The 11876-nt window shown below is 41.7% G+C and overlaps 1 protein-coding gene across 1 annotated transcript in view; it reads right to left on the bottom strand.

Annotated features, from left to right (window-relative positions):
• Positions 1-1062: 1062 nt before the first annotated feature.
• Positions 1063-11876, bottom strand: part of DNAJC3 (DnaJ heat shock protein family (Hsp40) member C3) — a 61751-nt gene continuing 50937 nt past the window's right edge. Inside the window, exons 10-12 of the mRNA XM_074983109.1 lie at positions 11634-11766; positions 9884-10032; positions 1063-3774 (exon numbers count right to left, since the gene is read on the bottom strand). Of these exons, the coding sequence (XP_074839210.1) occupies positions 3620-3774; positions 9884-10032; positions 11634-11766 (437 nt within the window). The 3' untranslated portion in view covers positions 1063-3619. The remainder of the gene's footprint in view (positions 3775-9883; positions 10033-11633; positions 11767-11876) is intronic.

Below are 11876 nucleotides of genomic sequence, written 5' to 3'. Positions count from 1 at the left end.
ACACGTCTGTCGACAGAGAGGACGTCCGGCTGCCGGGCAGCCCTCTTTGCAGCGCTGCCGTTCTGCTTTCTGGCACCACAGGGCAGTGCAGTCTGGCAGCTCGCTGTCAACAGAGCGAGCTGTGTGTAGATGCAATCTGTTGAAAGAGGTTCTGTCAAGATTTCACTGTTGAGAGTAACTTCCGTCGACAGCTGCTTCTAGTGTAGACACAGCCATAATGGCAGTACGCAAAGAGAAAGTTACTTACCTTATACAGTCGAGATGGTTCTTTGAGATGTATATTCCTATGGGGGCTCCACAGCCCACCCTCCTTCACTCTACTTCAGAGTTCCTGACTCTGCAGTAGAGAAGAAATTAAGGAAGGTTAGCCTAGCGTAAGGGCATGAGATGAGACAGCGAATGTATGGGCCTAACCAATAAGGCTACCAAAAGTTCTCTGATCAGGAGCATGGAGATGCAAGCACACCTACAGTGGAGCACCCAAAGGGGGGCCCATGTCAAAGAATTACCATTACTGCACAAGTGAATGTGGGGGAGAGAGTTTAAAGAAAATGTGCAGTGTTCTGTGGCAATGCTGTTTGTTGGGCTTATTGAAGCCAACTAATTTATGCAGACACAAAACTACTTTAAATATTGCCTTGAATTAAAAGTAACTTGGACCTATAGCCCCACTGCACAAGGCGAATAACTATGTTGACACACAGTAATGGACCTATGGGCTGAACTACCTTAGAACAGCATAAAAAAAAAGCTTTGGAGTTATTTAGCTCTTGCAGGAAAGCCAGACGGATCAAACTAGATCTGAAACACGTAAGTCAAATTTATAGACAAGAAACAATTTGGCTGAGAGAGAGAGAGAGAGACTGCCATTCAGTTTGTTTTGCTCTGGGTGTATGGGGGTGGGGGGGAGCGGAGATTGCGAAGTGTTACCAGATATTGAAAAGATAAATTTACTGTACAAAATAGGGACCAAATTTTTCAGTTTAATCACAAACTAAAGAGGAAGAAAATAAACATTGTTTTGCCATTCGGAAAAAATGACAGGAGACAGCTGAATGACTTTAAGAAGGCAGCAACTTTATTAACAGATGGCTGGGACTAGCTTGCCAAGAAGAGCATACAGTGTAGGTAATTTCATGTTGATTCAGGATCTACCTGAGGGACCTCCACCAGCTTTCCCCTTTTTCCATTCAGGTCCCCAGCCAACCTATTGCTGGGATCTTACTATCCTCACCTCAGACCAGGGTCAAGGTGGGCTATAAGAAAGAGACTTGCTGCCGAACCAGCCTATTTGCCACAACTCACCCCTATCCCCAGTTTGGCTCCTTTAACAAACACTTTTTAAAGTCCTTTACCACTCCCTATATCCAGCCACGGTGCACCTTCCCTAGGGAGTATCTGCATGGAAAATCCACCCCCAATTTATATAACGAGTTGTCACATCGTGGCATACATCCCCTCTCTATTCATCACAGGGATCCCCTACTACCCCACCAGCTCAAGCTCATTATGGAAAGGCTAAAAATACCTCACTCCATCTTGGCCAGTCTGGGGGCGACGGACGAGTCCTCCCCAGTCCACCTAGAGAAGAGTGGTTAGCTGGATGCTCACAGTAGGTCCTGACCACACCAGGTGTTTTGCCACCCCCAAGGGATGGAGGGCAGGTGCAACTCAGCCTGACCAGGAAAAAGGGGCTTCTCCCACCTGGCTTGCCCCTTTTCAACCCCCCAAGCCTGGCAGTCCTTGTGGATGAGTAAGCATTGACATGTGACCCCCACCCCCCATCCCCCCTTTCACAGCAGCTTTGGAGATTCTCCAGCCCTCCATTCATAAAGTGCTTTTCCCCCACCCTGCAAACCTGATTGTACTCCCCTGCCACATACATTTAAAGATGTGATGTGGTCAATCACTTTCAATATGTGCCAAAGTGCATTTCAGTGAGCCACGTGGCTGCAGGATTACATTTGAACACAAAGTATGTGGTATAAACCAGGTAAACAGGAATATGCTTGGGTAACACCAGTCTCTGTAGTGGAACAATTACTTTTCCACGTAGCATGCTTAATGCTCAAAAGGTATTTCTGTTTTACTGAACAAATTAACTTCCCCAGCCTGCTTTCTGTGAAACACGATAGGAGGGACGGATTTAGAGAGTTCATATTTAAGTAAGTTGTTTTCCAGCTGAAATATGGTAATCGTACTTACCAACATTTCATTGATTTAAAAATCTGCCCTTCTAACAGTGGCTTCTATTGAAACCGGTTATTAACCATTCATTATTCTTCTACCATCACAATTACATTGTTGAGAATACTCAGTTTTGTACTTGACTGTTACAGTTGCCACACCACCACCAAACACTCATAAATATATCCCATCAGTGCTTAAACAACACTGTCCACATGTTATGGCCTAAAATGACACCACCTTTATTTTGGCCAAACAGACAAGGAACTGATACCCCGGCTGCTTCACCAGCACCTCTAGAGCACTCGCATGGCAAAATACAACATTATTTTATCCGCCTGTTACCCAGAAGAGAAGTGTGGTTTTAGTAAGTTACAACCCTAACTTCAGACTCTTTTCTTTTATAGATGCCAGGCTCTATTGCATTTTAGATCTACAACCTACTACAGAGTCACTTGGAACTTACATAGATTCTGATTTTGTCAGTAGCAGCAGTTCCCTTTTACACACTTCACCTTATTTTAAAGAATTTATTAAAATCAGATGTAAGTTGCTGCATATTTGGGGAAGTGTCACATTAATTTGCCCTGCTCAAATCTCAAGCAAGTATTTGTGTAAAAAGTACAAAATACAAAAAAAGCAGTCAAAAAAACTCTGGCTATTGAGAATTATCATTCAGAGGCAAAATGTTCAAAATGAGGGTATTTTTTTTACTTATGTTTGACAAATGCCATAATAGAAACTAATCGTTATTCCAATTGCATTCAGCTAACCAAATAAATGTAAGTAAGCAGACGTTTTCAAACCATAATTGTATTTTACAGAAATTATTTAAATCAAATCTCTAGTGGCCTCTTCACTCTACATGTATGGCATCAGAGTGACAAAAATAATAAATTGCAGCAGTTGGTCAAGTCACTAGTTTTTCTTGTTAAGAATACTGAAAGATGGATCATTACGTTGCATCCAGTAACTCGGTTTTCATTTGTGAACAACTGGTATACATAGTAACCTATTATACTCTTTTAGGCTCAGATTTCTAAAACATTTAAGCACATGCTTAACTATAAGCACATGCTTAAGTGTCTTTGACTTTGATAGGATTTAAGAACGTGTTCATGTGTCTTCTGGGTCTTAATGTTTCTTCCTCAGTAGTAGCCAGGATTTCTGCATTCACTGCTACAAATATATTAGTGCTAACAGAAAAGCCTGGTTGACCCACTCACTGTTTTAGATAGGATTCTTAAATTCACACTGCAGCAAAACTTAGTTTATTGTTGGAATATTAAGGAGCTAGTTTTCCTTCTAATAAAGTAACTCTTTAGGTAAGGGCAACATATGCACAATTTAGATTGTATTTGAGTCTTGGGCAGAGTTTTTAAATAGAAGTATTACGTAAATCAGTGTGAACCATAGAAAAATAGTCTTGGTTCTAATTAAAGTGGAATTTAAATTGAAATGGTCCTCCAGAACTGAAAGGGTTGAATCCTTGCCATGTGTTCCAGGTTCTGTGAAAAGGGTTTCCTCCTCCCTGCTGGTTCTCTGCATCCAGTGGGTCTTCTCCCGCGTCAAACTTCCTCCTCATTTCTAAAGAGACAGATACGTACATGGTAGAAAAGGGACATGGATTTCACACAATTATTACAGAACCATTGGACCAATCAACAGTAGTTTGGCACCTCTGGCAGGCCAACTGGGAGAAATAAGACATGGTTAAACATCCATCCCTAATTCCATAGAGCAGCAATGATCAGTTTCTTATTTCCTGACAGATCTGTGGATCCCATTACAATAGTAACTGCCAGTTTAGTTGCCAGTATAGTTGAAGTGATAAATTCACTTAAATTTATTATAAACAAATGATGTTTACAAACCATTCTAGGGAATTTAGACAGATTAATGAGAGGTACCTAAACTAGGACTGTCAATTGCAATTAACTCAAGTGATTAACATGAAACATTTTAAATAGTCATGATTAAGATAGATATTTATTGTTTAACAGTACAATTAAAACCTATTTAAATTTATTATATGTTGGATGTGCTTCTACATTTTCAAATGCATTGAATTCAATTACAACAGACTACAGTGTGTTCATATTGTTCTATTTGAGAATGCTTTCACTGCAGATTTAACAAAATGCCCAGAAGGTACAGTGTCTAAAAGATAGCTACAGCACTCCACCCAAGGTTTAAAAATTTGAAGCGCCATCCAAAATTTGAGAGGGATGAAGTGTGGAATATGCTGTCAGAAGTCTTAAAAAGGGCAACACTGTCGTGGAAACAGAATCCAAAACAAAAAAAAACAAAAAAAATAAAAAATGCAAAAACAAAAACAAAACAAAACAAAAAACAAAAAAAATCAACCTCCCCATGGTGGCATCTGACTTTGATGATGAAAATGAAGGTGTGTTGGTCTGAACAGCTTTGGATTGTTACCACGCTGAATCCCTCTGTTCTCAGTTTCAACATTAATGATAAAGTGAAGTGAACTGGGAAGTACTAGATTTTTTGTTTCTTTTTTACAGTGCAAATATTTGCAATAAAAAACTGAGTGAGCACTGCACACTTTCTATTCTGTGTTCTAGCTGAAATCAATATATTTGAAACTGGAGAAAAAACACCAAAATTTATAATAAATTTGAATTGATATTTGTTACTAACAGTGTGATTAAAACTGCAGTTAAGACTTCTTAATACTTCAGTTAATTGCTATTGGTGTAATTGACAGCCCTAATCTAACCTCTTTATGCTGCTTTTGATAATCTTAACCAAGTTGTACAGAAGGGTTTGAGATCCTTTAATATAGCTTGCAAAGGCAGCATGCCACTTCCCCTTCTCCACAAAAAAGATTTCTAAATACGAAAAAAAATCTCTTTGATTAAAGAAATCATCTGCAAGCATTTGGAAGGTGGTAAGATGATAGGGAACAGCCCGCATGGTTTTGTTAAAAACAGATCATGTCAAACCAAACCAATCTAATAGCTTTCTTTGATAGAATAACGAGCCTTGTGGATAAGGGAGAAGCGGTGGATGTGGTATACCTAGACTTCAGTAGAGCATTTGACATGGTCTCACATAATATACTTATCAATAAACTACGCAAATACAACTTAGATGGGGCTACTATAAGGTGGGTGCATAACTGGCTGGATAACCATACTCAGAAAGTAGTTATTAATGGTTTTCAATCCTGCTGGAAAAGTATAAACTAGTGGGGTTCCGCAGGGGTCTGTTTTCGGACCGGTTCTGTTCAATATCTTCATTAACGATTTAGATATTGACATAGAAAGTACACTTATTAAGTCTGCAGATTATACCAAGCTGGGAGGGGCTGCAACTGCTTTGGAGGACAGGGTCATAATTCAAAAGGATCTGGATAAACTGGAGAAATGGGCTGAGGTAAACAGGATGAAGTTTAATAAGGACAAATGCAAAGTGCTCCACTTAGGAAAGAACAATCAGTGTCACACACACAGAATGGGAAAGGACTGCCTAGGAATAAGTACAGCAGAAAGAGATCTAGGGGTTATAGTGGACCACAAGCTAAATATGAGCCAGTATCATGCTGTTGCAAAAAAAGCAAACATGATTCTAGGATGCATGAACAGGCGTGTTGTGAACAAGACACCAGAAGTCATTCTCCCGCTCTACTCTGCTCTGGTTAGGCCTCAGCTGGCATATTGTGTCCAGTTCTGGGCACCGCAGTTCAGGAAGGATGTGGAGAAACTGGAGAGGGTCCAGAGGAGAGCAACGAGAATGATCAAAGGTCTAGAGAACATGACCTATGAAGGAAGGCTGAAAGAATTGGGCTTGTTTAGTTTGGAAAAGAGAAGATTGAGGGGGGACATGATAGCAGTTTTCAGGTATCTAAAAGGGTGTCATAAGGCAGAGGGAGGGAACTTGTTCTTCCTTGCCTCTGAGGATAGAACAAGAGACAATGGACTTAAATTGCAGCAGGGGAGGTTCAGGTTGGACATTAGGAAAAAGTTCCTAACAGTCAGGATGATCAAACACTGGAACGAATTGCCAAGGGAGGTGGTAGAATCTCCATCACTGGAGATATTTAGGAAGAGGTTAGATAGATGGCTTTCAGGGATAGGCTAGAAAGTGCTTGGTCTTGCCATGAGGGCAGGGGGCTGGACTCGATGGCCTCTCGAGGTCCCTTCCAGTCCTACTCTTCTATGATTCTACCCAGTTCGTCTACTCTTGACATACCCAAATTCATGATTAGCTAGAAAATGTATCTACTTGCAGCCAGCTCTGCACAGAGTCTGGGGTAGGCAAGCAGGCAGATAGGTGGTTCCATACAGCCTTTTGAAAGCCTCTTTACAATAACCTGTGTTTGTTTCTCATAAGAGAGAGTGTCACTGAATTATGTCTCGGGTTTATAAAACACCTCGTTATAAAAGGCCTCGTTTTGAAAATGCAAGTCTCCTGCCCTCCCTGAGCAGCTCAAAACAAGCTGGGGAGGCAAGTGTATCAGCCAAAATTTGGAACCTCTTGCAAAGTAACGTTCCCATCAGTAGGTTTGGTCTTGGTGACTTTACACTCTACACGAGCTCTACTGATTTAACTCAGTAACAACCGAGACAACCAGTATGTAAACAAAATACATATTTTTAAATCGGCATTCCATTTCTCAGCCTCCATCATACCAAAGGTATTAAGATGGTGGTGGGTGGAGAAGAGAAGCTAAAAGCTATAGCCTCCTTTGCCCACTGCCACTCCACTCAGTAGCAACACTGCAAGCTGTTTTACCTTCAAAACTAAGTTTGATAAATTGGAACTGATTAATGTGCCTGGTGCAGCATTTTTGCAGATACATGGCCTTGATAGGCACTCAGCTACAGGGAACAGCTGATAAACACACTGGCAATCAGCCCCTGTTAGTGAAAAACTGCCTCCTATTTTTGGCTGCTATATTCTTTGCCTCCTAATCCCCACTCCCCCCGACCTCAAACACTACTTTCTTGTCCCCCTAAAGAGCAGCTCCTTGGAGGGCTGGAGGAGACTGAGGGATCTCTCACCAGTGCCAACCATGTTTCATGGATAGCTGGGTGAGGTGGAGGGTTGTTTTAATCTTCAGAAAATGGGAACACAAGAAGCTTCTGATTTAACCTCTGCCCTTTGCCATCTGAGGAGATAGTCAAGATGTACACTTTCGAAGTGAAAATGTTAGACTCCTCAGAGTATTGTACAGGGAATATTTGGCTTTTGACATAAACTTAATGGGACAAAACTGTGCCTTAATATTTTCTCCATCAGCATATGGGAAGAGGAGTCCCAGAAAGAGAACTGTGAAAAAACAGCTTTTATTCAGTTTTTAAATGCAATTTATTAAAATAGCATTAAGACACTCTGGGGTGTGGTTTTTGTCCATTAAGATAATCCATTGACAGATGAAGTTATTTTACTTGAAACCTTGTGCCCTATAGTGCGCACGGGGCATAGATAACACACAATAAAACTAGGGCTATCAATTAACCCATGTTAATGCCTGTGATTCATGCAGGGCAGAACTGATGCTTTAAAAATATGAACACTTATTCACGTGCCTTAAATTGATGGCCCTATTAAAGAGCAACCCAACCACTGTCTTTGCAGAGCACTCTCCTTAGTTGTGCGCCTCTGGAGCGAACCACACAGCTGCCTGCTACTTCCCCAGTGCTAGTCTCCCTGGCTTCTGCCTGGCGTCCAGGAGGAGGAGGAGGGAGGGGAGGGAAGGAGGGTGGACCCAAGATGAAAAGAAGCCACCGCAGGCTGGGAAATGGCAGCTGCACATTTGGGTGAGTGGCTGGTACAACAGTGCCCACCTGTGGTGGGACTGCAGAGGAACTTCTCCAGCCCCTAAAGCAGTGTCTTTTACAACACTCTGGCCATAGCAGCCCACTGTAAAACCAGCCTGACGTGATGCTGAGCCGGGTTCAGCAGCTGTTGAGCTGAGGTCACAGCCTGTAGCCTCACCAGATGTCCTTTCATTGCTCTGTCTGGAGTTTCCCTCTGCCCATCTGCACCCACATGGTGTAGCCTCTTCCACACGGCTTGTGAACGGCAATTTGGTGATGAGGCCACACAGTGCCTAGCATGGCAGGGGCTCCTACCCAATAACAGCATCACAACTGGAGCCAGGGTCCCCTGCAGAAGTGCCAAGTGTATGGGCTGTCTCCTCAGCTACTGGGGATGACTGCAGATCCCATGACTCCGTCCTGTAGTCACACACAGTGAAACCAGCAGGTCCCAGGCCAGAAGTCTGTGTAAAAGTTGTATGTGGGAGGGAGACATTAAACATCGTTTCACAGCCCAGGAGAAAAGCTTGCATGACAGCAGGCAGAGGGCAGAAGCAATCAATAAATCTGCAGCACAAGGGTTTGTCTTTCTTGTGCCATATCCCCAAAGGTCTAATGAAGCAAGGGATCTTTGAATTCAGTGAATGCACATAGTGTTCTACCTGCTGGGATTTCATCCTGCCACACGTGCAAGGGGTCTATAGAAGCCTGACGGGGGTGCAGAAAGGGAGTAAGGGACTGCTAGTAAATTAATGTGCATTCATCTTTTAAAAAATAAATTAACTGTGCTTAATTGTGAGATTAATTTTTAATTGCTTGACAGCCCTAAATAAAACACCAATCCACAAATGTCTTAACACTCTTTTTAAAGATAAGTGAGTAGGTCCATTTTGAAGTTTCCACGTCATTCCTTGCCAAAAGGATGGGATAAAAGTATGTATCAACCCATTATTCTGTGCCACGTTCCATTAAGAAAGGCAGAATTTTAGTCTTCCAGTCTATGGTGCTACTTACCATATGTTCCCCTCATTTGTAGTGGATTTACAAGACCTCTGAAGGTGACTAGTCTCTGTGCTACTTCTCAGGGTACCAGGACTGCTACTATGCTATTAGAAGACTTTCCTAACACGCCTTCCTTATCACTCTGTGCATATTGGAACACTGTCTTATATTTTTCATTAATCCTTTTTAAGAATTTCTCACAGTTGGCAGTGTCCTCATAACTGTTTCAACTTGAGTAGCGTTTGTAAGCTCTGTAGGACTAACCCAACAGTTCCATTACGGTCCTCACACCATTCAGTGGTTTCAGCATGCCCCCCCAGTCTCCTCCCCACCCAAACCTGAGAGCCCATTTGTAATTCACCCTCTTTATTTCCCTATCTTGACTAATGCAAACATTACAATTCACAGACAGAAAATATCTACGAAGGGGATTTTACAGTTCAGTGCATTTTGTGTTGTGCAGGTGATTTATAGGCAAATAATCAACTCCTGGCCAAACCAGACAAAGCTACCAGTCCCTAAAGAGACATTTATAGTTTCTAAGCCAACCTGTCACTAAGAAGAAACAAGATCACATGAATTTCTACATTGAACATTTTATCCAACTCGCCACAACTTTCTAGAAAAAATTCTGTCTCAGCTTATGATGCCTTTGAAATTCAATTGACTGGTTTTATTTTTGAGCACTTCAGGTCTGGTTAGGGAAGAGGGGGAAAATGCAAGGCAAGTACTTCATGTGCTTGAAGTCCATTTTTTGGTTCTCAGAGAATTCTAACATAGTTCAATATTCTTGTGTTGTCATTTACAGACAAATCATGTGACAAAATAGGTCATAATGGACATGACAGTTGTGTATATTCAACCCATTATTCTGAAAAGAACTACTGTGTAAATTTAGTCAATACCTGGGTCAGTCAGTACTTCTTTAGCAGCTGCTATGTCAATAAACTTTTTCTCTGCCTTCTTCTTCTCCTCTTCATTCTGGAAGTTATCAGGGTGCCACCTCGATGCTAGCTTTCTATAGGCTTTTATGATTTCTTGTTTTCTCGCATTTCTAGGGAGGAAGGAAATTAATTTATGTACAAACTAAAGTTTCCAAGTGTTCGTATGCTGCATCAATGAGTCTACAATATAGTTATAAATGTGAAGATAACACAGACCAACAGGCACCAAGAAAATAAAATATTCACTAGTTAGCATTTTGCTGCTGGTACTCAAGATTTCTCAGACAAAGATGGCTTCATCTAATAAGAACAGTAGAAAGCAGGTTGCAATTTTAAGTAAAACAAATCCACATTTTCAGTTGGCTTTCACTGGAAAACTTGTTTAATTAATTGGTATTAACATTATTATTAAGATTCAAGAGAACGTTAAGTGTTCAATAGCTTCACTTTTCTGGGGGAGGGGTCTCTGAGCTAAAAAGCGTACAACGGATTCAGAGGTGATATAACAACTCAGTCAAACACAAAACACAAAGATGAGAGGAGGGGGTAGAGTCACCACTATAACACTGGTAAAGCCTGAGCACAACAAGATGGTTTCTATGTTTTTAAACAGAAATCATTAAGTTTGTTTCTATCAAGCCCACAAAAGAAGTGAGGTTTCAGAACGTATCTTCTAGGTTTTTTTCCAGCAAGTCCCAAGGTACTGAGATCTCTGCCATGAATTATATTATTGTTTCCCTTCCATAGTTTTCTTCTGTCATCCTTTGGGTTCCCAGTCTGCTTACCTACCTCACTACGACATTATATTTGGGACTACTTGCTAATGGGGGATTACTTCCCTGTTTGTTGCCTGTTAGCACACTTTTACTCCTTACTAGCAAATTCACCCCATGTTACTTGGGTCTTTATGTCAATAATGGTGAGGAGGGGGGTAGGAGGAGGAGTAGTGGAAAATAAAAGGGAATGTTCATGCTTTATTTAAATTACTGCTTTTTAAAATCTGCACACCCCCCACCACACCTCCAGCCCCTGTCCTAAGCCTTTCCTCACCCCCAACCCAGACACCTGTACCCACAACCCTGTGCCCCAAGCCTACCACACAAACAGCCCCCTGGCCTTGCTTGCTGCTCCCCTACATAGGCATACACCACCCCCTATGATGAGTCCCCTACACCCCAGTGCCAAGCCCCAAACCCCAACTACTTGCTGCTCCCCATTCTGTCCTGGTGAGGGGGAGAGAGAGAAGCATACAGTTCAGCTGCCCCCTGCTCTCTCCAGCAAGAGTGAGGAATACAGCAAACTGTGCGCTGTCCCCTAACTCCCTAACAGCAAGCAGTGCATCTGGTGACAACCAAACCCTTACCTTGCTATAAATTATAATAAAAGGAAGCAGTCTTCCAAATTTGGCAGTCCTAGTGCTCACTATTTAGGAGGAGTTCTTGTACAGACAGACAGACACACACACACAGAGACAGACTGACTCACTCAAATGCAGAATAGACTAAGAGACTTTGAGCAAATGCTCTTTAGAGGCTGAGAGGAAAAAAACAAAACTAAAAACAATACAAAACAAATTGTGACCAATGTACAATCTAAACAAACGGACAGGAGAGAGAATAGGGAAACATACCCAGAAGAGCATAAACAGAAGCGTCAAACAGACTTTTATTAGTGACAGACTATATGAAAACATTCTGGCCATTCATCTCACCTTTTTATTCCCAAAATTTTGTAGTAATCTCTCTTCTGAGATTGCTTCAACATCCTCTGTGCTCTCTCCAGGCCTTCACGAATCTGTTGGTCATTTTCACTATTGGCCTGAGCCCTTTCATAATCCTGAACAGCTGCCCATAAAAATGAATGTAAGAGCATAAGACATTACACACCTCACTATATCAACCTTCTTTACCAAAAAAACTCCACTCAGTTTAGATTAAATACTAAGTCTATCCCT

This window comes from Carettochelys insculpta, chromosome 1 (assembly GCF_033958435.1).
Source record: "Carettochelys insculpta isolate YL-2023 chromosome 1, ASM3395843v1, whole genome shotgun sequence".
In the NCBI taxonomy this organism is placed as follows: Eukaryota; Metazoa; Chordata; order Testudines; family Carettochelyidae; genus Carettochelys; species Carettochelys insculpta.
This window is presented reverse-complemented; position numbering and strand designations above follow the sequence as displayed.